Source organism: Electrophorus electricus, chromosome 3 (genome assembly GCF_013358815.1).
Source record: "Electrophorus electricus isolate fEleEle1 chromosome 3, fEleEle1.pri, whole genome shotgun sequence".
NCBI classification, from domain to species: domain Eukaryota; kingdom Metazoa; phylum Chordata; class Actinopteri; order Gymnotiformes; family Gymnotidae; genus Electrophorus; species Electrophorus electricus.
In genome coordinates, this window is record NC_049537.1 from 15,073,198 (window position 1) to 15,093,767 (window position 20,570).

At 44.0% G+C, this 20,570-nt stretch overlaps 1 protein-coding gene across 2 annotated transcripts; it reads right to left on the reverse strand.

Annotated features, from left to right (window-relative positions):
• Positions 1–573: 573 nt before the first annotated feature.
• rybpb (RING1 and YY1 binding protein b) lies at positions 574–17,250 on the reverse strand. Of its 2 annotated transcripts, none has more exons than XM_026999679.2 (5): positions 17,111–17,250; positions 16,331–16,456; positions 4,422–4,688; positions 4,223–4,318; positions 574–3,380 (listed from the first exon to the last, which is right to left on the reverse strand). In XM_026999679.2, the coding sequence occupies exons 1-5, from the start codon at positions 17,134–17,136 to the stop codon at positions 3,131–3,133; spliced, it is 765 nt and encodes a 254-aa protein (XP_026855480.1). In that variant the 5' UTR covers positions 17,137–17,250; the 3' UTR covers positions 574–3,130. The 2 variants fall into 2 exon arrangements, with proteins under 2 accessions (XP_026855480.1, XP_035380604.1); XM_035524711.1 differs by having other exon boundaries at positions 574–3,398.
• Between the last annotated feature and the right edge of the window lie 3,320 nt (positions 17,251–20,570).

Below are 20,570 nucleotides of genomic sequence, written 5' to 3' on the forward strand. Positions count from 1 at the left end.
CAAAATCCCCCAAATACATTTACACAAGGAAAATTAACACACACACACACACACACACACACACACAATTACCAAATACACTCAGCAGCTAGCAAGAAACTAAAAGCATGACAAAAGTTCAAATGAAAAGGTTAGATTAATACACTAAGACCCTACGTTATTACGAAACAAACTGTAAAAGCGCTTTCACAACAACGTTGTATTAGGATCAAATTAAACAATCCGGTGTACTGTACATTTATATTGAAATTTCACATGGTTAATGCTACTGCATATCACAAGTAAACAAGCATTCTATAACTGGGTTTCTGACAAAGGAAGCTAAAAAATGTAACCATCTTTACACAGTAAATTAAGGTTACTGGTCGTACACAAGAACAGAACTGCTTGCGCGTTTTAAAATTAAAAGAAAAAAAAAGAAAAATGTTCAGCTCCATTGCCATTTGTAGCCTATTATGTTGACATTTGCACCGTTTGAGTTACACATACAAGCATTGTTTAAACTGAGATTTTTTTTTCAAATTTCAATAAATTAAGATACAATTCATTGTCCCAACCCCCCCCCCCCCCCCATCTCTTTACAATTTTACAAAAATTAGCTAACTGTTTATGATAGCGGGTAAGGCAAGTGAAAAGATGGCTATATTCATAAGAAATGTAAAGTAGGCTATACATTGCTTAGCAAGTTTGGGCGACTCTACAGGGGTTGAAATGAGGCTAAAACTCAAGCATTTGGAGCATCAATGTCCCCTTTGATTTGTGTTTTGCGTAACAAACATTTTTCTTCATTCATGTTTCGTTCACATTGCATATTCTTTGAAAGAAAAAAAAAGTAATCAAAATGCAGTATAAATTCCATGTAGTTTGTTTTTGAACTATGCACAGATCATCTCAGTTCAGGTGACAAGGGTGGTTGAGGGTAGTTACAACTTATGCTTTCTGAATCCAACAATCACTGGTTAATATCACAAATACACAAACAAGACATGGTTAATGTCTCATTAAATGAATCGGTAAAGCCTTCATTTGTACATAACACTAGAGGACTATGCACTACTGTTGACCCAACAGGACATATTTCAAAGGATTAATCACTATTGGAAGAAATAAAAAGGTGTAAAATTCAACTTCATTGCATCATTGGAGGACCAAAACCAAGTCTTCATTTCTGAGTGATACTTTCACACCTGTTCACACTTGATTCTAAATATTAACCGGGTGCTATACCATTACTCAGCATAAGGATTAAGCAACTTGATTATAAATGTTTAAAAATGGCAATATGCTGCATCAGATCTGACCCTCTCAACTGACCATGTCTTGTAAGAATCAACACAGTAATGTACAACATCTAATGCAGATGTGGCCTTTACAGGTTTGACTCCAAAGTGATTCATGGATTTCTCAGTATACAGAAACACTGATTATAAAGTGGACAAGAATTAGACAGTTGATATGGATTATATTAGACTTTATTTAAAATGTATTATATATCACACATATGATAATTACATTTCAAATTGTTATTTTTCTAGCATGTCATCAATATCAAATTCCTTTGGTCCTTCAATAAATAAAACTCATATAATATACACAAACTTTATACAGGTTTAATACAATTCAAAAGTTATGTGGATCTTCTGATTTGAGGGAGTTTTCATTACTAGATCATTTTTGCCATTGTGTCCTGAAGAGATTCATTTTCTTTCAGTGACATTTTTGTTTTAAAGGTATATTTAGTAGTTATTATGTTATTTTGAGTCAGTATCTTCATTCTGTGTTCTTTATTCTAACTTTCCTTTATTCTAACTGAATTTTAGATTGTGTGACAACTAACATTCAAGTACACCGGAACATACTCTGAGTGCATTAGAATATGGGTACAAAGGCCTAATTTAAAAACCACTGACTAGTTAGGCTAGTCCCTTAACTAGAGAAATTAATTCGTTTCAACGGAATGATGTTTTAGTGTTTTTACTATTTTCCATAAATAACTAAGCACCAAAAATGGTCAAACATATCCGTTTGACGCCATTAATAAAACCAAACAGTAACAACAAGCCAAGTCAACAAAGAGGAACGGTTCTGATTAACTCCTTGACAATGTTGCATGAGAATAAACTTTAACCTCCTTTTTAGGATTTCCAATCCAAATATTACACTATGCACACTACACCAGATGCCTCTTTGCTGTTCATAAACTCCAGCTGACCTCTATCTATCTGAAATGAAAAAGCAAAGCGTCAAAAGACAAGCATCTGAGGCACCGGGCCCAGCTAGCTGGTGACATGTAAAGTTAAGAGAACCACCATGAAAAAGTAGACAGAACTCCTCCTGGAGCTCACATATGTGGTGGTGATGTGCGAGGCTGAGCAGGAAGGGGAGGGGCTTAAGCTCAAGGACCTCACTGCGTGAAAGACAGCCCAAGGTGGGAGATCTAATTCACAGTGTAGCTAGCACCAATGTGGAAGGCTTTCTCAGGAGGCTCCGGCAGAAAACCAGTCCGACTCTTTAAAACCTTTAAAGTGTAAAAAGGAGCCATCTGCTGAGCTACTTAGCGTAGCGTCGATGAAACGAATCTCTAAAAGTATTAAGATGCAACAGATAATAAATAAGTGTCATAGCTGTTCAAGAATTATTAAAATGTAGGTGGGTATTGTGCACAGCAGATGTTTTTTTTTTCTTACCAAAAAAAAAAAAAAAAAAAAAAAAGAAAGAAAAAAGTTGATTCAGCCTGATATTCACTTACAAATATAAAACAATACATACAAGAGTGGGACGCTGTAAAGGAGATGTTCCCATAGGCCCTGCTATCACTCCAGTGCTGCTGAGGTGTGACTGTGAGAATCCACCATGGTAAGGTCCAGAGAAATGGGATCTCCGCCAATCAATCCGAGAGGGTAAATGTGTCTCTGTGTGTGTATACACACACACACACACACACACACACACACACACACATACACTTGGGTGTGAATGTGTGTGTATATGTGTAAAAGGAACGTTGGTCCTTCTGTCACTAATCAAAAGTGAAAGGGGTTGGAATCGGGGCAGGGCACAAGGGAAAATAGTGAAATGGTGCTCGCGTCTCCAAGCATCTCCACAGTGTCCTATGGGGGCGTGGGGCATCTCAGAATGATTCGTCATGCCCCAACGAGAGGTCTCCTTTGGGGGTGGAGGCGCGGGACGAGCCCTTGTCCATACTCTCGGAGCCAGAGCTCTGGTGCTGCTGCTCTGAGGCCATGCTTGAGGTCACTGTGGACGAGGAGGTGGAGGATGAGCGGCTCTTCTCCTTAAAGTCCGTTATGATCACTGTCACATTCCCCACTGTGATAGCCAGCTGCTGGGCAGTGCTCCGGTCCACGTTCTTCAGCTTGGGTCTGCCAGTCACAGAGAAGCTTCAATTAAGGACACACCAGCTCCACAATATATGCATAGCAATAACGTGGTTACATGTGGTTATTCTAAGGCAAGGTAGCCAGGATACACGCAAGTTTTATTATTTCAGTAGCTACTTATACCAAACAAGGAGTTTAATTCCCTAAAGTAACCAAGTGCAAACACTAAAGCAGATTCTTAAAAGTGATTTTTGGCTGTGTCAATCAGTTTGCATTTAGACAGCGCTGAATATATCAATGACTGGCATTAGCTGTTCAGATCTCTTGCAGACAACGTGACGCATTAAGCCTGGCTGGCATTGTGAAGCAGAGACAGAAATGTGGGAAGGCAGCCAGCAGTGTGTGTGTGTGTGTGTGTGTGGTGTGTGTGTGTGTGGAGTGTTACGCAGCGTTGCTCATTGAGCTCAGCCCACGACTAACTTACACTCTCACACTCATTCAGAGAGTGAAGAGAGGCGAGAGAGAGAGGTGGGGGGAGGGCTGCATTTGTGAATCAGAGGAGCTCTTACGTTGAGTTGTGCTGCAGCTGTCTGCCAGCTTTGTTCACTGACAGAATGACTTACAGTAGCTATTCAAGCTGACGTGAGGCATTGCAAGCTGCAGTTATTAATATACTACCACCTCTGGTTTTTATGGGCTGGCATTAAGCATCCTAATGAGACTGGGATTGAGAAACTACTTCCCTGGCACTAATCTAGTAAGGTGGTAATTAAAAAAAAAATTCCACTAAAACAACAACAACAACAAACAAAAATAAATAAATAAATAAAAAACCTTGCATAAAAACAAACACACCAGCACTACAGAATAAAAAAAAGAGGTACCTTGAGATGTGGGAGTTCTTAGTCTTGGTGGTCGATTTCCCAGACTGTATGCTGTTTCGTTCACTGGGTGGGCTTTGATGGATGTCTGTCTTGGGTCTGCAAAGGGAACATGGCAACACACCAATTGATGTACATTAGAAAAGGACCAACAGCGAAGCATCTCGCTCATGCATGTGTGTGCACGGCCAACGTGCGCTACCTGATCTTTTTGCTGCTAGGTTTCTTGGTGATGGCTGGGGTGATATCCTTCTCCCTGTCTTTCTTCTCCTTGTCAATCTGGTCCTTCTCGAGCTTGTCCTTGGCGGGGTGCTCGGGGTCAGGCGGGTTCCTATCGGTCCGCTCGCCCTCCGCTCTCTCCTTCTCTGGCCTCTCAGACCTCTCCTTCTTCTCTTTCTTGGGCGGGGGAGGAGTGGCGTACTGCTGAGCCACCTGCTGCGCCACCAGCTGGGAGTTTATCCGGGGCTTCCTGTGGGGCCAGCCAGAGGGCACAGAGCTCACATTAAAGTGGAACTCGCTGAGCACGTCGCCACTCCTCACCTGACCTGAGGCTGACGTCTCCCGAACAGGGACATTTGGCACACTGGCTCTCCACATTTCCACTTTGTTAAGCAGCCTATATTTCTAAAAGAAATGGTGCATAATAATTTGACTTTCAATTTCTTGCAACAATGCTTGAAGAATAAGAGAAAAAAGGTTTTTGTTCACTTGGAAATATTGCCCCAGACATTCTATTTTGGCTTTTGAAGGGCTGTCAGTGGTCTCATTATTATTCATACTGCCATGTGCTGCCCACCCCTTCACATGTCGTGAAATGGCTTATTTTCAGATGACACATACTGATTCATCGCATTTAAATAGGGGACACACATGTCACAACTCAATGCAAAACAAGCAGGTGCCATTGCAACAGTCTCAGAACTATATCTGACAATGTTTTCTCTACCAAAGCTGAGAAGTTTTCTTTACAAGAATATTAAAACTGTGCCAGAATGAAAATCCAGCTTGAAGCGATAATGCGGGGTCTTCGCATATAACCCTGGGTTACCATTCAGAATAAATAACATCTAACATTAGACTTTTATTAACTTTATACTTTTATTAGATTACATTTAAATGAATGCCATATTTGCTCATGTGATGTGGACATGTGATAAAAGGCCCTCAGCAGCTCAGTGAGTTCTTAACAGAGGGTCAGGTAGGTTCCTGTCGGAATCTTCAGCAGCGCGCATAAATGGACCATTTACTCAAAGCCTGATCAACAGGTCTGCTTACATAAAGTCCCATATGCACACAGCAGGCAATTTCTCCTGGCATGGTTTTCTAGCTGCTGTTAAACTGTAGTTAACAGTAAGTAAAGAAGAGGGCCCCTTAGGGAGGACATCTACCCTGGCCCCCCTTAAAACCTACACGAGGTTAAGTGATCTGCATGTCTGCACGGGATCAGGTTCCCTGCTGGTAGGCTGGGTGTCTGTGCAGGACACCAGCTGGGCAGCCCTCTCGGAGGGCCAATATCACCACTCTACTCCTTTAACAAACGAGGCTGAGGATCACAGGTGCACAGGGACACTTGTGGCAATGCAGCGGCAGGCGTTAATCTAATTTACAACCCAGGGGTGTGTGTGTGTGTGTGTGTGTGTGTGTCCGTCCGGGGGGGGGGTGTTCACTCTTAGAACAGGTTTAGAATCTGGAACAAAAGGCATTGAGAAGAGAGTGAGGGGCACAGAGATGCTTCATCAAAACGGAACACAATTTCAAGATCAAACGGATCCAGTTACAGCGATTGACTGCTGTATTGTGATACACTAAAAGAGTCGGGCCGTGTTCGTTTCTGGGCAAAACGTCTTCATTTCTCACCATACACATGTGCAAAAACCTCTCTCTCTCCGATAGTCAGGGGAGCACAGACAGCAGACAGCAGCCGTTAGCTGCAGGCGCACGCTGTCTATCTCTCTCCCCCTTGCTCCTTGGTGCGGTGTTGAGTTAATTAAAAGCCGTGGGGCTGTGGCTGAGATCTGAGGCAAAGCTGTGTGCAGCCGGGGCCAGCTCATGTTCCCCTAGCATAATGGCTGACATCTGGCAGCAGCTGGGGGTAACACAGGATCTCAGCTGAAGAGGGGGTGGGGGGTGGGGAGGATGGGATAATGGGGAGCTCGCCAAAGAGCCGACTAGCATCGTTAACATTGTCTAAACATTTTGACAGCGGAGTTTGCCTCACTTTGTTATCTCCTATCTGTTGGCTTGTTAGGGGTCGTGTTTTAAATGGATTTAGCAACAGTTCACAGTTCAGGAGTTACTGGAGAGAGGGGCAAAAATAAATAAATAAATTTTGAAAAATGTAATTATATATATATATATATAAAAAGAGAGAGGTGATCTAAGCGGCAAAGTGAGCATTTAAAAGAACACTTCATCCCAAACTTCTTTGACTTGTAATCAAGAAAAAAAGTCCATTGCTTGCTAATGGGATGATACACTACTTAACTGACTTTCTCTAAAGGTATCGTTTTCAGTGAGTCTGCCCAAGGAATTTCCCTTGTGTAAAAGACTTGGCCAATTTACAAGAGGGTCAGAAGAAGACAAGAATTATGCAAATACTCAATAGACTTCTTGAGTGATAAAGCTGTTGTACTTGACCTTTCAATCTTACGGATAGCTTATGGACAGATAACACTACCTCTTCTGTGGAATCCACCTGGGCCCTTTTGTGGCAGAGATATCTCTCTTCGTCCTTATGACTGATGGGCTACAGGCACCTCTCCCACGGGGGCTAGCCAATCAGAAGGCAATCAGTCGTCTCATAATAAGGAATCATGTCGAAGGGGCCAGCACAACGCCACAATCAATAGAGCCTCAATGGGGAATCTCAATGAGTCTGAGCCCTCAGGCGACGGCAATACAGAAATTAGCCCAGAGCTGCTGGGATAAATATGGACCTTTTTGTTATTTTGTTTTGAAGAACATTAATAAATAATTTTATTGCATGTTATTTAGACACAGTAGAGTTAAATAAAAGGAACTTGCTTTTCCACCCGCTTTGCCACTTACTGATAGAGACGGAGTGAGTGAGCGAGCGACTAAGTAAGCAAGAGCATGTTCAATGTGCCACACCAGTACCTAACAATTTTTGTTAAATGTAAACAAGCAAACAAGCAAGCAAGAACAACAAAACGCAGAGGTTAATTGTGAGGAGTGTGGCGCATGGACTGGGTCAGCAATGTCATTCAGCTCAGTCTCTGCAGCACAGCCCCAAGGTATCTGCTCTGATCCAACCAAGGGATTTGTCAGAAGCGCAGACTGAGCTTTTGCTAAACAGCTACTCGTGGGAGGCAACCTGCAGGGGGGAGCCAGAATCCCTTCTAACCTCAGGTTAGGCTGGGAGCAGAGTGCTGCAGGCGGACAGGGTTGTGATTGATTTGATCAAACGCTTTCCCCCCCCCCCCCCCCCACACACACACCTCCATCTCCATCACCCTCCTGCTCTGGTTCTCTTGCCAAGTACTGAGATTTGTATCGGGCATAGATCACAGAGGAAGAAATAGGCCGGGCGTTTAAGAGATGATTCAATGCCAGTTGTAATTCAGTCACGAAAGCGCGCTGGCATGTCAGGACTGTTGTCAAAAGCTCCCAGAGCATGGCAGAAACCACACAATGCATTATTTACAGACCAGCACATGACTGGCTCAAGCCAGCCACGTTCTGTTTCCTGGGTGACGTATTAACCAAGGTACCCGTTCTCTATAGGGCTGCTCATACGAGCATGTGCTGGCAACAAAATGAAGCTTTTGCCAGGTAAAATATACATTTCTTTAAGAATGTCAGCAGTACGTGACTTGTGAACATTACTGCACTGTGATGAAATTTCTGGTTCTACAACTATGATAGGTCTTAAAATCTATTCCGCTTGGCAAGATGACAACAGCAGAGCATGCAAGTAGGTCTATGTCATCTCTAAGTGCTCTAAATTCTACAGACACTCCACACCTGCTGGTTCCCTACTGTCTTATTAGACGATGAATGACAGTTCCTCAGGCTGACCTCCCCTTCATTCTCTGCTAACGGGATGAGTGAAGTGGGACACTAGTATAAGCAATAAAATAGCTGCTATTAGCACAAGCTACTTAAAGCCCAAGCAGACAGGAAAGGAGCAATATGGTGCATACACAAAGCTAGCATGCCCCAACATGAGTCTAAAAGCAGCAAAATAGTGTAATCTTGTTATAAACGAGGCTAGGCCTTCAGATTAAACTGACTTATTCCAACATGAATATTTTTTTGAATATATACACCACCATTTACCTTTTAGATAAACAGCACCCATCATACTGGCAATTTGAACAAAGTGGATTTTGCTCAAGATTTATAGCTCAAGGTTGTAGTGAAGTTAGCTCAAGGTTTCACTGAAGTACTACATTCCAGACAGAGCTAAATGAAACATCACCTATAGCCGGGTGGCAGAATGAGAGAGCACTTGAGTGAAGAGAGGCTATAGAAAAGCCCTCAATTAACACAGCTCTCCAATTCAAGTGTGGCGTAGGGGGATGTGACAGTGGACCACAGCCCCCGAGACTGCAACCCGACAGAAGAGGATAGCCATGTCTAGGGTAGAAACAATCACACTGACAGCTGTTAATAACATAGGAGAACACTGCAGGACATAAATACTCAAGGACATAAATACTCCAGGATGGACTCCAAAGCCAAGTTGCATCCCTGCAGCTTGTGCACCATAAGGATTCCATTATAGCCTCAGAATTCTCTTGGACGTTAAAAGACATGAGGGTGATGAGGGTTTCTTTCTCAACTGTGAATTCCATTCCCTCCACTGGCGCAGCTGAAGATGTTTTGCAGCATTTATTCTGTTCACGTGTCCTGAATTGAAGATTCAGCATCACTGTGCTTTAAAAGGGTCCCACTCGGGCTAAAACTCCCAACATCGTCGCCACAGCAAGCGCGCTGCTCCCGCACAGTGTCCTGTGCTGCACTTAACTGAGAGCTCTGATCCTCTAGTAAGGGTGTATTAAGCTCTGGGATTGAGGGGGGAGGGGAATGATGGCGCCTCCGGTTTCCGGCGCGTGTTAAACAAGCTCTGGGACTCGGCTCCCATAAGCCATTCCGCTAAACGATTAGTGGCACGCCGCCTGCTCACCAAAGCCGAGACGGCGCATGGAAGCCTGCAGAGAACACCTGGAGAACAGCCCTGGGTTCCGGCGTGCTGCCTCTCTCGACCGGGGCGAAGGACATTAAACATTCATCCCCTTCCTCCTTCTGGGATTCTGCGCTCCTCTCGCTTTGCGGGAACTCCTCAGAGATCGCGACTGTGGGCTGGTTAATGACAGGCTCGACAGATCCCACAGAAAAGGGAATTCCTAACACAGATAAGGATCTCATTTCCCAGAGTGAAGACAGGACCGCGAGTTAAAAAGGAGGAGTAACCATGAAGAAGCTTGTACTGACAAAGTCAACCCTTAGGGTTTTTTTTTTTTTCCCCCTTGCTGACAGTAAATGTTCTGTCTCCTGAGGCAGAGCGCTAACTCCATCATCTATCCATAGGGAAGGGCTTCCCCCATCACCTGACCTTTTCCCTGCCAGGTTCTGACAGCCAGACACTGACAGCCAGGTGCTGTGACAGCATTAAGCACGTCTGAGCTTTGGTCCGTTAGCAGCGGCTCCCTGTGCCCGTTGGCTCACCCGCTTTTCTCTTATTTGCGGGGTCTGTGGCGGAACAAGCTGACCCCCGCACCCTTGCATGCATGTAAACAGAATCTGTTTCCAATGAGTTTGGAGCAGGCTCTGGGCAAGGCGAATGCACTCTGCTTAGCGGTGACAACATTTCACAGGATGTTTTATGTCTAGACCAGGCTGGCCTGCAAAACTAATGAGGGAGGAAGAAAACAAAGCAGCTCCAAAAGAAAACCATGAAGAGTCACTCGGAAAGGTACTGTCATTCACTTTTAGGGGTAAAGATAGCGAGCTATTCTTTAGCTCCATGCGCTGCTGCACCGAAATCTTGACTCAAAAGCACAGCCTACAGCCACAAAACACTTTAAAATATAGAGAGAAGCAGAGGAGAACATGTGCCAGTATTACAAAGACAAGAAGTGTACTGTGTGTGTGTGTGTGCACACCAAGTCTACTATCACCATGAAAATACAAAAAAGATACACGTAATAAGACAAGAGTGCTATCCTCTTAGTGCTGGCAGCATACAAACAATGCCAAGGATTGAATTTGCTTGATACAAGTGTTGAGAATAAACCCTCTCATATGTAGCCCAACCCAGGAAGGTGCCGGACATGTTGGATCAGAGCATTATGACAGCTAGAAATGGAATTCAGCGCAAACGCACCCAGCAATTAAAAAGGGTCAAGCACGGTTAAGAACTTCATCTACGTACACCAGTGAACCAAGGCCAAAAATTAACAGGTCAAGCAAGTGCAGTTGAGTGTCATCAAGCAACAAAGATAAAGGACATAAGATAAAAATGTTCCACATATAAATGTAACCTCATGAGAAATAATGAAGAGGCAGAAAAAAAAAACCTACATGTTTGCTCAAAAGCAGATACTCATCAATTCAACATTCATAACCAGAGGATATTCTAGCAAGCATGAGAGCAAAAATAATTACACCAGCCAACCAAGAAACGTTTTTTATACTCAATCTGAAGCATAATAGCTGGGAATGCAATTGCAACACCAAGTTTCATTCATGTGTGTGAAACCCAAAACTAATGCCTCAAAGAGCTATGCAACACATCTTTCAGGACAACTCACAACATGAATAAGGGTAAGCTAGTTCCAGGGACTGGCCCTGTGCCATGTTTTAAACCCTATTACACAAAGTAACTGATACAAGTACACATGCCACAAGTGATTCTTGGGAGGGGAAAAAAAAAGCAACAAACAAACAAAAAAACCATTCTGTGTGAAAAAGGCTAATGAGAAGGGACTGGCACTACTCCTTCAAATTATTCGCAATTCAAAGGTCTATTTTGTATGCAACCTTCAAGGTGACTTGTCAACCGGCTTGATAGGTATAATACCACTGTTTGTGTACAGTTTCACTTACGTGATTTATCCATGATCACTGCACGTCACCGCCTATTGTGGTTTCATGCATGCATGGCTCGGATAAACAACCTCCCCCTCCGTTTCACTGAATGACTGAAGTGTCGTGTCGAAGTTTGGTGGCAGGAGGGGGAGTAAAAGTGAATGAGTGAGGAAAAGGGGTGGGGGGGAAAGAGTGGGAGTGAGAGAGAAAAAGTGTGAGAGAGAAAGAGTCTGAGTGTGTGCACGTGTGAAAGAAAGACAGAGAGAGTCAGAGAGACTGTGTGCATACGCGCATGTGTGTGAGAGAGAGAGAGAGAGAGAGAGAGAGAGAGAGAGAGAGAAAGAGTGCTGAGAAAGAGAGTGTGAGTGTGTGTGTGAGTGTGAGAGAGAGGGCAAGCCCAGCGCTTCCCTATGCTGGGTAATGATGTGCTCCATTCTGCCTTCCCTCTGGGAGCCTCTCGGCTGAGTGAGCACATCCCCGCACCACCGTCCATCAAACCCAGCGTGCTGCACACTCACCCCCACCCCCACGCAGCACGGTCCAGCTCGCTCGCTCTCGCTCGCTCTCGCTCTCGCTCGCTCTCGCTCTCGCTCTCTCCCGCTCGCTCTCGCTCTCTCCCCTTTCTCCTGGTCCCACTCTCCTCTTCTCCTCCTCTTCTCCCTGGTGCCTCGTCATCTGGTTCGCTCTCAATGCACCGATTCACGGGACAGGCTGGCAAGTGCAGTGTGGCTCCAACTCATTTGCTGGGTCTCGTAACCCGCCCCCCCCCTGCCAAATGCCTAACCTCGCCTTCCCTCCCTGCTGATCTCTCTAGTTCCGCTCGCTTCATAACCCACACTCAGACTCCCACCTGCACCAACTGGTAAAGTGAATGCTTTCCCATATGTCAAATGGACGATGCACAAACGTAAAGCTCTTTCCTAGACTGTGGCTGGACTCGAAGGCTTCAGGAACACTAAAATTGAAAAGACACTTTGTGCAGCAGCACTGCCATCAATCACAGCTTTTAGAATTTTGAGACCAGCTAAAATGGACAAGTCAAACTTAGCCCTGCCCATCATAAAAATCACTCCTGGTTAGAAGTTTTCTTTTGTTACATTGTTTTTTTTTCTTGTATGTTTTCCAGGTGCAGCACAGAATGAAAGCAGTACTATAGCAGTCCATTTAAACCACTGAAGGTATCAAACAGAAGTACTTACACTGTTGAAGTGTTTAACACCTGACTTGCTCATGTAGTATGTCTGCTCTGGCTATTAAACAAGTTTACTCAAATTTTCCTGAGATCTCATTAACAAGTTTTAATCTCCTAATTAACACATCAGGGCATCATAAAAATTCTTGCAGAAGCAGATATAAAATACATAGGCAAATAATGCTGGATAAGCAGAAGTGTTGATGTTTAAGGAGGGGTGTGTGTGTGTGTGTCACACAAAAATGGAGTATGACAGCATGCACTGCTTATATAATTCCATTATCCTCTACAATTTGTGTTCAAGTCAAAGAGATAAAAATCCCTGGATTATAAACCTCCTCAATTATTTTAAAACAAACACATGAGCACACATACACCCATCTGTGCCTGCCACCATACTCTTTGCACGAGCAGGTAGTGTTTAAGTATCAATACTAGCCTATTCCATCCAGAACGAAGCGCTTAAAACCTCTATTTCCCATCAAATTATGAACGAATCCTTCACTGCTGCCAAGTAGATGGCATCAAATTCTTACGTTATTAGCCTATACACTTTATATTACATCTGTCTGGCTATTCTATTACAGTCACCTGCAAACTGCAGTTTATTGTGTTTGACTGTACATTGTAGACCAACATCACACTTGTCAAAGACTGATAGCATTCAAATGACTGGCTTGGAAAGTATGCCTGCAGTTTGACAGACTGAGGGAGAGCCAACAAGTCTTGCTCTGGGGAAAACAGAGTGGTGGATAGGTAGATTAACAAAACCCCAACTACACAGACACAGCATTTATACTATGAACTATTAGGCACAGATATATAATATTAATACATTTACTTCAGTGACTTATCTGAATGCAGAGGTGAGCTGCAGATCATATGGGAAAGTACAATGTTTGAAAGGGGGGAGGAAAAAAAAAACAAAAACCCCAAAAACCCTAAACTCAAGGCGGGGTTTGGGAACAGCCTCCATGTAACTTTAGAAAGCCCACTCTATACTCCAAAGACTCCCCGTGAGCACGAAACAAACATAAAACATACAAGCGTGCAGGCCAGAGCGGGCCAGCCGGCAGGAATCTGCAGGGGAAGGAGTAGTAATGTACACCCTCGCCCAAGATCAAGGTAACACAAAGCCCGCCTGGCACATCCCCCTCCGATCGCGCACATCCATCAACTTAAGAAGTCCTAATGGACGCTTCCTGAAACCTCGCGAGAGACTGTTCCACATGCTGAGAAGCAGCCAGCATGAAAGGCGATATGGAAGCGAGGTGTCGCATTCTTCATGTCCGCTCTCAGGGTTTCGATGTGCTGTTAAAACATGGCGGTTCGTGGTCTGGGAGCAGGCAAAAAAAAAAGTGAATACAAATTTTGAATGGTCCACGGGTGGCACGTATGCAAGCAGCCGTTTGGAACTTTTTTGGGGGGCCCGTCCAGAGGTCTCTTTGATGCTGCTCTGATATTTGGGGTTCATACTGAAATCACACAGCCTGAGCCCTGCGGCACTGCGTGTGCCAATTCCCAACATTCGGAGACGAAAGGCAGCTGTGTTGGCCCTCATCCAGTGTCTTGCCTGTGGCAGGATTCTTCAACTTGCTCCCACCGAACGGCATGACCCTGGATAACCTTGGGTAATGTTAATACAAGGTGGCAGTCTCCATTGCGTGGTGCATGCAGAAGGGGACAGCGTACTTAAGACAGCTCCTCAGGGCAAAGGTTTCTACCTGCTCCCATACACCCACAAGCACCACTTCTAAAACATTTTTACCCCTATTTGTACCAATCACACTTCAACTTCATTCTTGAAAAAAATGAATATGTCCATTATTGTTATCTATTTGACCTCATTTGGGCTTGTGAAGGAACTTGTGAAGGTATGCTTTGGGTGAGCACAATTAACTCCTGTAACTGCCATTTAAATCACGACCGTCATCTCAGGACAACTCTGGGACATTGACAGCGAGACTTTAGACAGAATGTTTTCCTCCATTGCACCGAATCTGTAAGCATGTCAAACTGAAACTGCCCAACATCTAGCATCACTAAGGGATGCATAAAAAGACAATAAATGCATGCCCTTTCACTGAGGGCTGGTCACTCTCTGAACTCGCTACACCTACAAAGGTAAAATGATTGGCAAATGAAACGTGTCATCACAACACAAAGGCCTTTTCAGAGAGTGAAATGGACAAGAAAGGCGAGAGGAGGAAAACACCACCAACACTTGATCATGTCGCTTTGCTGCTTGCGAGGCACTCTCTGAGGCACTCTCTGCGACGAGCCGCTGCAGCAGATCAAAACGAGGACAAGGTGGCTAATTAGAGCTCATTAAAATGAGAGCCAGGCGCCTTACATCAGCAAACAATCACGTCCATCAAAGGTTAACAGCACAGATCAAAGGGGCTTTCTTCTGTGACATCACGCGTCTCTGTTCGCAGGGCTGACGGGGGTTATGGCAGACGGCGAGAGACAGAGGGCAGTGGGAGGCTGGGGTTGAAGCGGCAAGCCGTGCTGACGCGTCCCGCATTATTTCCTTTCAGAATCGTAAATCACACATCTGCTTACTGTGAACCTCTCTACATGTTTCATTTTGTTTCATCCGGCTCAGGAAGGAATAAATTAGCGTTATCGACAGTTACGCTGCTAGTTGGGTGTCTGTCTGCCCCGCGCCCCACCCGCCCTCGACGCATGTACATGCACTTTTCCCCAAATGTCAGTAACGCGTTGAGTGTAAAACCAATGCTGAAAAGGTTAGAGCATGGGGATTCCTGTGCAGGGCCACATATTACTCATCACCATAGACACCACATCAGTCAGCTGATGAGAAGTGTTGGCGAGTCCGCAAAAACCTTAAACACAGTACCACACACAGACGTGTGGACTCGTTGTTTGTACGATTTATGAGAAGAGGGTGATGACGGTTTTGTGAAAAACAAAAACACCATATTCGGTAGAGCGTTGAGTGTCAATAACTACACATATTACAGAATCAACACTTGATGTAGGTGCATTGTGTTGTTTAAGGAACTATTACATTTAACTTACAAATTGTTTGATGAATTTATAAATGACCTTGGATAATGAATGTTAACGGTAATTTATTAAAACCTAAGGTTATCAGGTTCATTATAAAAAGTTAGTGTCCACACATTGAGTGTCACAGCTGTTCCAGTAGAGAAGTATGTTATCACTGCCAATTATTTATGCCTTTCTGAATGAGCGACTGAAAACTACAAAGATAATTCAAGCTTCAACCAAACACGCATATTTATATGGTATCAGCTTGTCTCTCATACTTTGGCTCGTAGGTTGAAATAGGTGAACTGCAGGAACAAAACAATTAAAACCACCTGACCATGCGTTAAAGTCAAACTCTGCTGATTATTACCAATGCAAGCCCTAAAACACAGGCCACAAATGTGAACACAATACACAGATATTCCATTTATTACACTGCAGACAATGGCTTGCTTTTTGAGCTATGCATTTTCTGAGCACGAAACTGCAGTGGTGGGGCGCAACACTGAAGAGCAGCAGACTATCACAACTGTAATCAGGCAGTCAGATGATGTCCTGCTTACTTTACACAACAGTGAAACACAAAGAAGTGCACAAGCACGCCACAATTTTGCAATTTTCCCAGCATATGAAAAAGGCTGCTGCGACAGTTTGAAATGCATTGCAACTTGAAATAATTAAGATCAGCTCTCAGTGACAGCGTTCAGGTATACCGTAGTTACCATAACGCAACAAAATCAACAAGTAAACGACTTGGTCTTCATTCCGTATCGTAGTAGAGGGCATTTCTGATAACCTGATTTGCGTCAACAGCCTTTCGTAAAGGACACAAGTAAATAATGCCATACCTTGTAGATGTGCCCTTCCGTACGTCGCAGATGCTGCATTTGAAAGCTTCTGCGCTATTTCTGAACGTACACACGCTACAGTCCCAAAAGCCGTCATCTGCCGTCGGTTTGGCTTGTCTTTTTGGCCTTGGAAATAAGACAAAAAAATCAAATAAGGTCAACTTAACGGTTGTCATATCACAGTGCTCACCAATTGTGTAAGCTGGGTCTCCAAAGGCTTAATAATATGCAAGTCTTACAGGATTTAAAGTAGCATAAATACAGAGTCCAACTTACAGCAGTGACCGATTATGCTTTTCATACCACCGAACCCTGACTCCAGAGGCTAGCTTGCTAACTAGCAAAGGTTTTCAGTGCGCTAACACTCACTCGGCTTAGCATAGACATAATACTCAAAACGGTCCGATTGTACTAAGGCTCACCAGCTAACATTAGCCAGCAGCCGAGCTAGCTAACGATATCGACCATTAATTCCAATGTCAAAAATGTCCTTTTGAACAAGAACTTCGAACGAACTGAAGCTGGCAGTTACACAAAAAAATTCCGACGAGGCCAGGCGTATCCTCTGTAAATCTCCCTTTGTCTACGAGTGACTAGCTGGTAGAGTCAGGGTAGGAAGAGAAGCCGCCATAGCTGCACTATTCGAGCTGTAGCACACAAACTGAAAAAGGAGAAACGCTCCCCGAGAAAGCATCCGAATATCAACCCCAAAACGGCACAGAAACACAGTCGAACAACCATAAATCGTTTAAGAACGTCAAAATATTGGCGGTCTCTTACCTGGTCGGGCTCTTTTTGTCGCCCATGATGGAAAAATGTCTCTCGAAAAGAAGAAAAAGGTTTCAGCAATTAACAATAATTGTGAGGAGGATCCAGATAGAACCGCTGTTAGCGCTGGCAGACAGGCAAGCAAGCGAGCTCGCGTTCACGGACTGAGCTCGAGGCAGGGCAAAGCGACTGCATACCGCGTGACTGCAGAGCACCCAATCATCGATGTCTTCGGTTTAAAAGTCTCGCTAGAAATCGAACTAGGTGCAAGAACACCAGTTTTCCTTTATGGAATTTGCCGGTCTGTTTGACGAAATGAAACAAAAAGCAGAGTGGTATAGTGACAGTGGCCCAGATGACTGGAGCATGAGTATGCTCTAGTTCCTGAGCCTCGCAAGCTACGTTATGCGGTCTCTCAGGGATAGTCCATGCAGAGCAAAGGTAAGTTCAGGTTCGCGGGTTACTTTGAAACTACTAATGACCTTTTTTTTTTTACTATAAAATATTTACCCTGCTTTGACAGATACGTGTGTTTAGGTTCACTTAAAAACTTCTGTTCCTCGTGAGCAGATATCATCAACTGTGCTAGAGTTAAGTTCCGGCCCCAATAATGCACCTAATCCAGCGAATCAAGGTTTACGAGAGCACCTCGGTATTAGAGCAAGGTGTGTTGGAACCAAATATAGCAAAACCGTAGGTTTACAGATATAAGAATACTGCGAAGTTAATTTCCATCATCAGCTCATGGGTTTTGAAGTAGGCTTACCAAAACTGTATAATAAATCAAATGATCTAGTTCAGAGTGCTTGTTTCCACCTATGTGTGGAACAAACATCACTGATTTTAGGTGAACATGTTATCAACAACATACTTAAAACTTGTTGCAATCTCTTCTTTGAAAGAAAAAAAGAAAGTCATATGCTAGGGGTTCTGCAGACCATGGGCAGCTGATAGCATTTTTCTCTACCACTCCTGCTTCCCCTGTTGGAGAGAAGAACGGCATATGAACTGAGTGTGTTAGCACAAGCTGGGTAGTGGGTATCCAGTGCTGAAGTTGAATACCCTCTCACTGGATGTCATTCCTTTTTTTTCCCCCAACAGCCCAGCCCTCGCATGCTGATTCATTCACTCAAACCCAGAACTGCGTGGGGAAAAAGCACGGATGTTCTTGAGAGCCCCCCTCCCCCTGGCAGATATGGGGGCCACTCTGCAGGGTGCATGACGCGTGAATCATCAGCCTCATTAGTCGCTCTCTGGGGGCTCCGGGTGCCACCTTACCCCCCCCCCCCCCGCTTCGAGAGCATGTGCTACTGAGCTATTGTAGTTCAACCACACCACCCCCTACCCCCCCCCCCCCCCCCCACTCCCACTGCCCATGTCTCATTCGGGCCTTGTGAGTGTATTAAATGGGAATCTGTGCTGGTGTTCACCCAGGAGACACTCATACCTTCACTTCCATCTCAAGGTTAAAACGTGGTTTCAGGAAAGTAGACTGCTTGGTTGGAATGAATCGAGCTATGTGGCAAACATGCACTTCAATCAACGAATATTTGACTTGTGCTTTCAAAGTTACAGTAACAACAATCAGTTACAGATGATCTGTCAAGCGGTATTACAGTAAAGTACCTGCAGCTGGTTGGGTGCGACCGATTTCTCTGTTGTGTGCTCGTTCAAATGATGTGATGTGTGGGTGCAGGGCAAACTCAAAAAGATGACTCAAATGATTCCAGCAATCAGAAACCAAAAGACAAGCACAAAGGCAAAATTAGGCCTCAGGTTCCTTCCCACATTAAAAACAAGTTACTGCCTTCATTCTTGTGCTTGATTTAAAAAAAAAAAGTGTCTCAGTATGCATGCTGCCTGCTGTCTTTGTCATACTGAACCAACCAATCAGAATTTTACCATGTCCAGTTCAGTTTGTTTAGCACTTTTTATGAGAAGCACGGCAACAAAGCAGCTTTACAGAAATCCAGGTCTGGACCACCTAATGAGCAGACTGAGTGTGATGGTGAAGGAGCGAGAAGGAAAAAGCTCCCTGAAGAAACCTCAAGGGAAGCCGGGACTCAAAAGGGGAACCCATCCTGTTCTGGCCAACAGCAGATATTGAAATTATAGTGAGAGGACGGTTAAATAGGTGGGATTAAACAGATGTAATTGGATTGTTCAATTAAATAGTAACTTGAACTAAATCTGATGTAAAATTCTGTTCACAAAATGAAGACCACAGAGTCACATACGCTTCTAACACAAAATGTAGCAAATAACATTCTCTCATCATGTCATGTTTAAATAATTAATTTGCAAATTAGTATTTACAGACTCCTACATCTTAAATCTGCCACAGGAAATGTATAGGATTTTGTAATACATGAGCCCCAAATAATCCACTGACTGTAAATCACAACACACTCTTCAGGTTAAAAAACAGTGGAGTAGGGGGAGAGCAGTATGAGGCTTTAGGTTAATTATGGTTCCACAGGAAGCACCTTGAAAGTGCTTGAGATCAATACTATAATAAAGGTGAAGTACGAGACTGGCGTTTCCTCAGTGATATGTAGCTGCATTTTATTCACTGCCCACCTAGACTGCCGCCATTTGTTTGCATTATTTATTCATTCGGAGGATGCTTGAGTTAGAAGGAATGTCCTTTAGTTTCCCCACAGTCAGGTACGGATGTAGAACATGGAAGGTTAATAGCAACCTATGAGGAACAGGAAGACCCGCGCTTGAACGGAAGACGCAGCAGCACAGAGTCTTTCTGTTACTGGGCAGATAACCGGTCCTCTGCCTACTCTTCCACACATAAACGGCAGCATCCCGGTTAATTGCAGGGCGCGTGTGCCCGACCTCAGGACCATCTGCAGCTGTCTTCACATTCATTCCGCTTATTAATCCCAGTGGCCACGTTATTGTTAATCCACATGAACGAGGTGTAATAAAGGAACAAATCAGATTAGGCTGATTCAGTGGTTACGGTCTTGCATCACTGGAGCCGAGGGGAACAGGCCGCTGCGTATCTGTGGGGCCAAAGAGAGTTGTTTTGCTACCGCTAATGACTTTCTGTGATTTGTTCTACTTGACCTTTCACCTCACAGATAAAACACATCTGGCCGACTGCCCTAGGGACTGTTTGTTGTTGGCCGGACCCACCGGTGTTGTGAGGGTGGTTGGGTGTGTCTACGCGACTTCAAAAAATATTTTCATTGATTAGTAAATGCAGTGTCTGGTGACACATTTGAGGGTAACCACCTCATTACAGCAGATGTGGATGAAAGCTATTTATTCAAATTGTTATTGGAAATGGTATTCATTTCTAGGACATTTCCTAGCAATGGCATTCAAAGTAAGTTTCCAAATGAGACCATTTAAAAGTTCCTTACTGAACATAGGTGTTAACTATATGTATATGTAATATATGTCATAGACACTTCTATCACAGCCCCTGCCCTATTCTCCTAAATGATGGTCCTGA

Bases quoted from the DNA above. Each gene is read 5' to 3' on its own strand.
- rybpb (XM_035524711.1), bottom strand. From the start codon at position 17,136: ATGGGCGACAAAAAGAGCCCGACCAG. The intron at 16,457-17,110 runs GTAAGAGACCGC...CTTATTTCCAAG, and splicing joins GACAAAAAGAGCCCGACCAG to GCCAAAAAGACAAGCCAAAC. The intron at 4,319-4,421 runs GTAGCGCACGTT...TTCCCTTTGCAG, and splicing joins CCTAGCAGCAAAAAGATCAG to ACCCAAGACAGACATCCATC.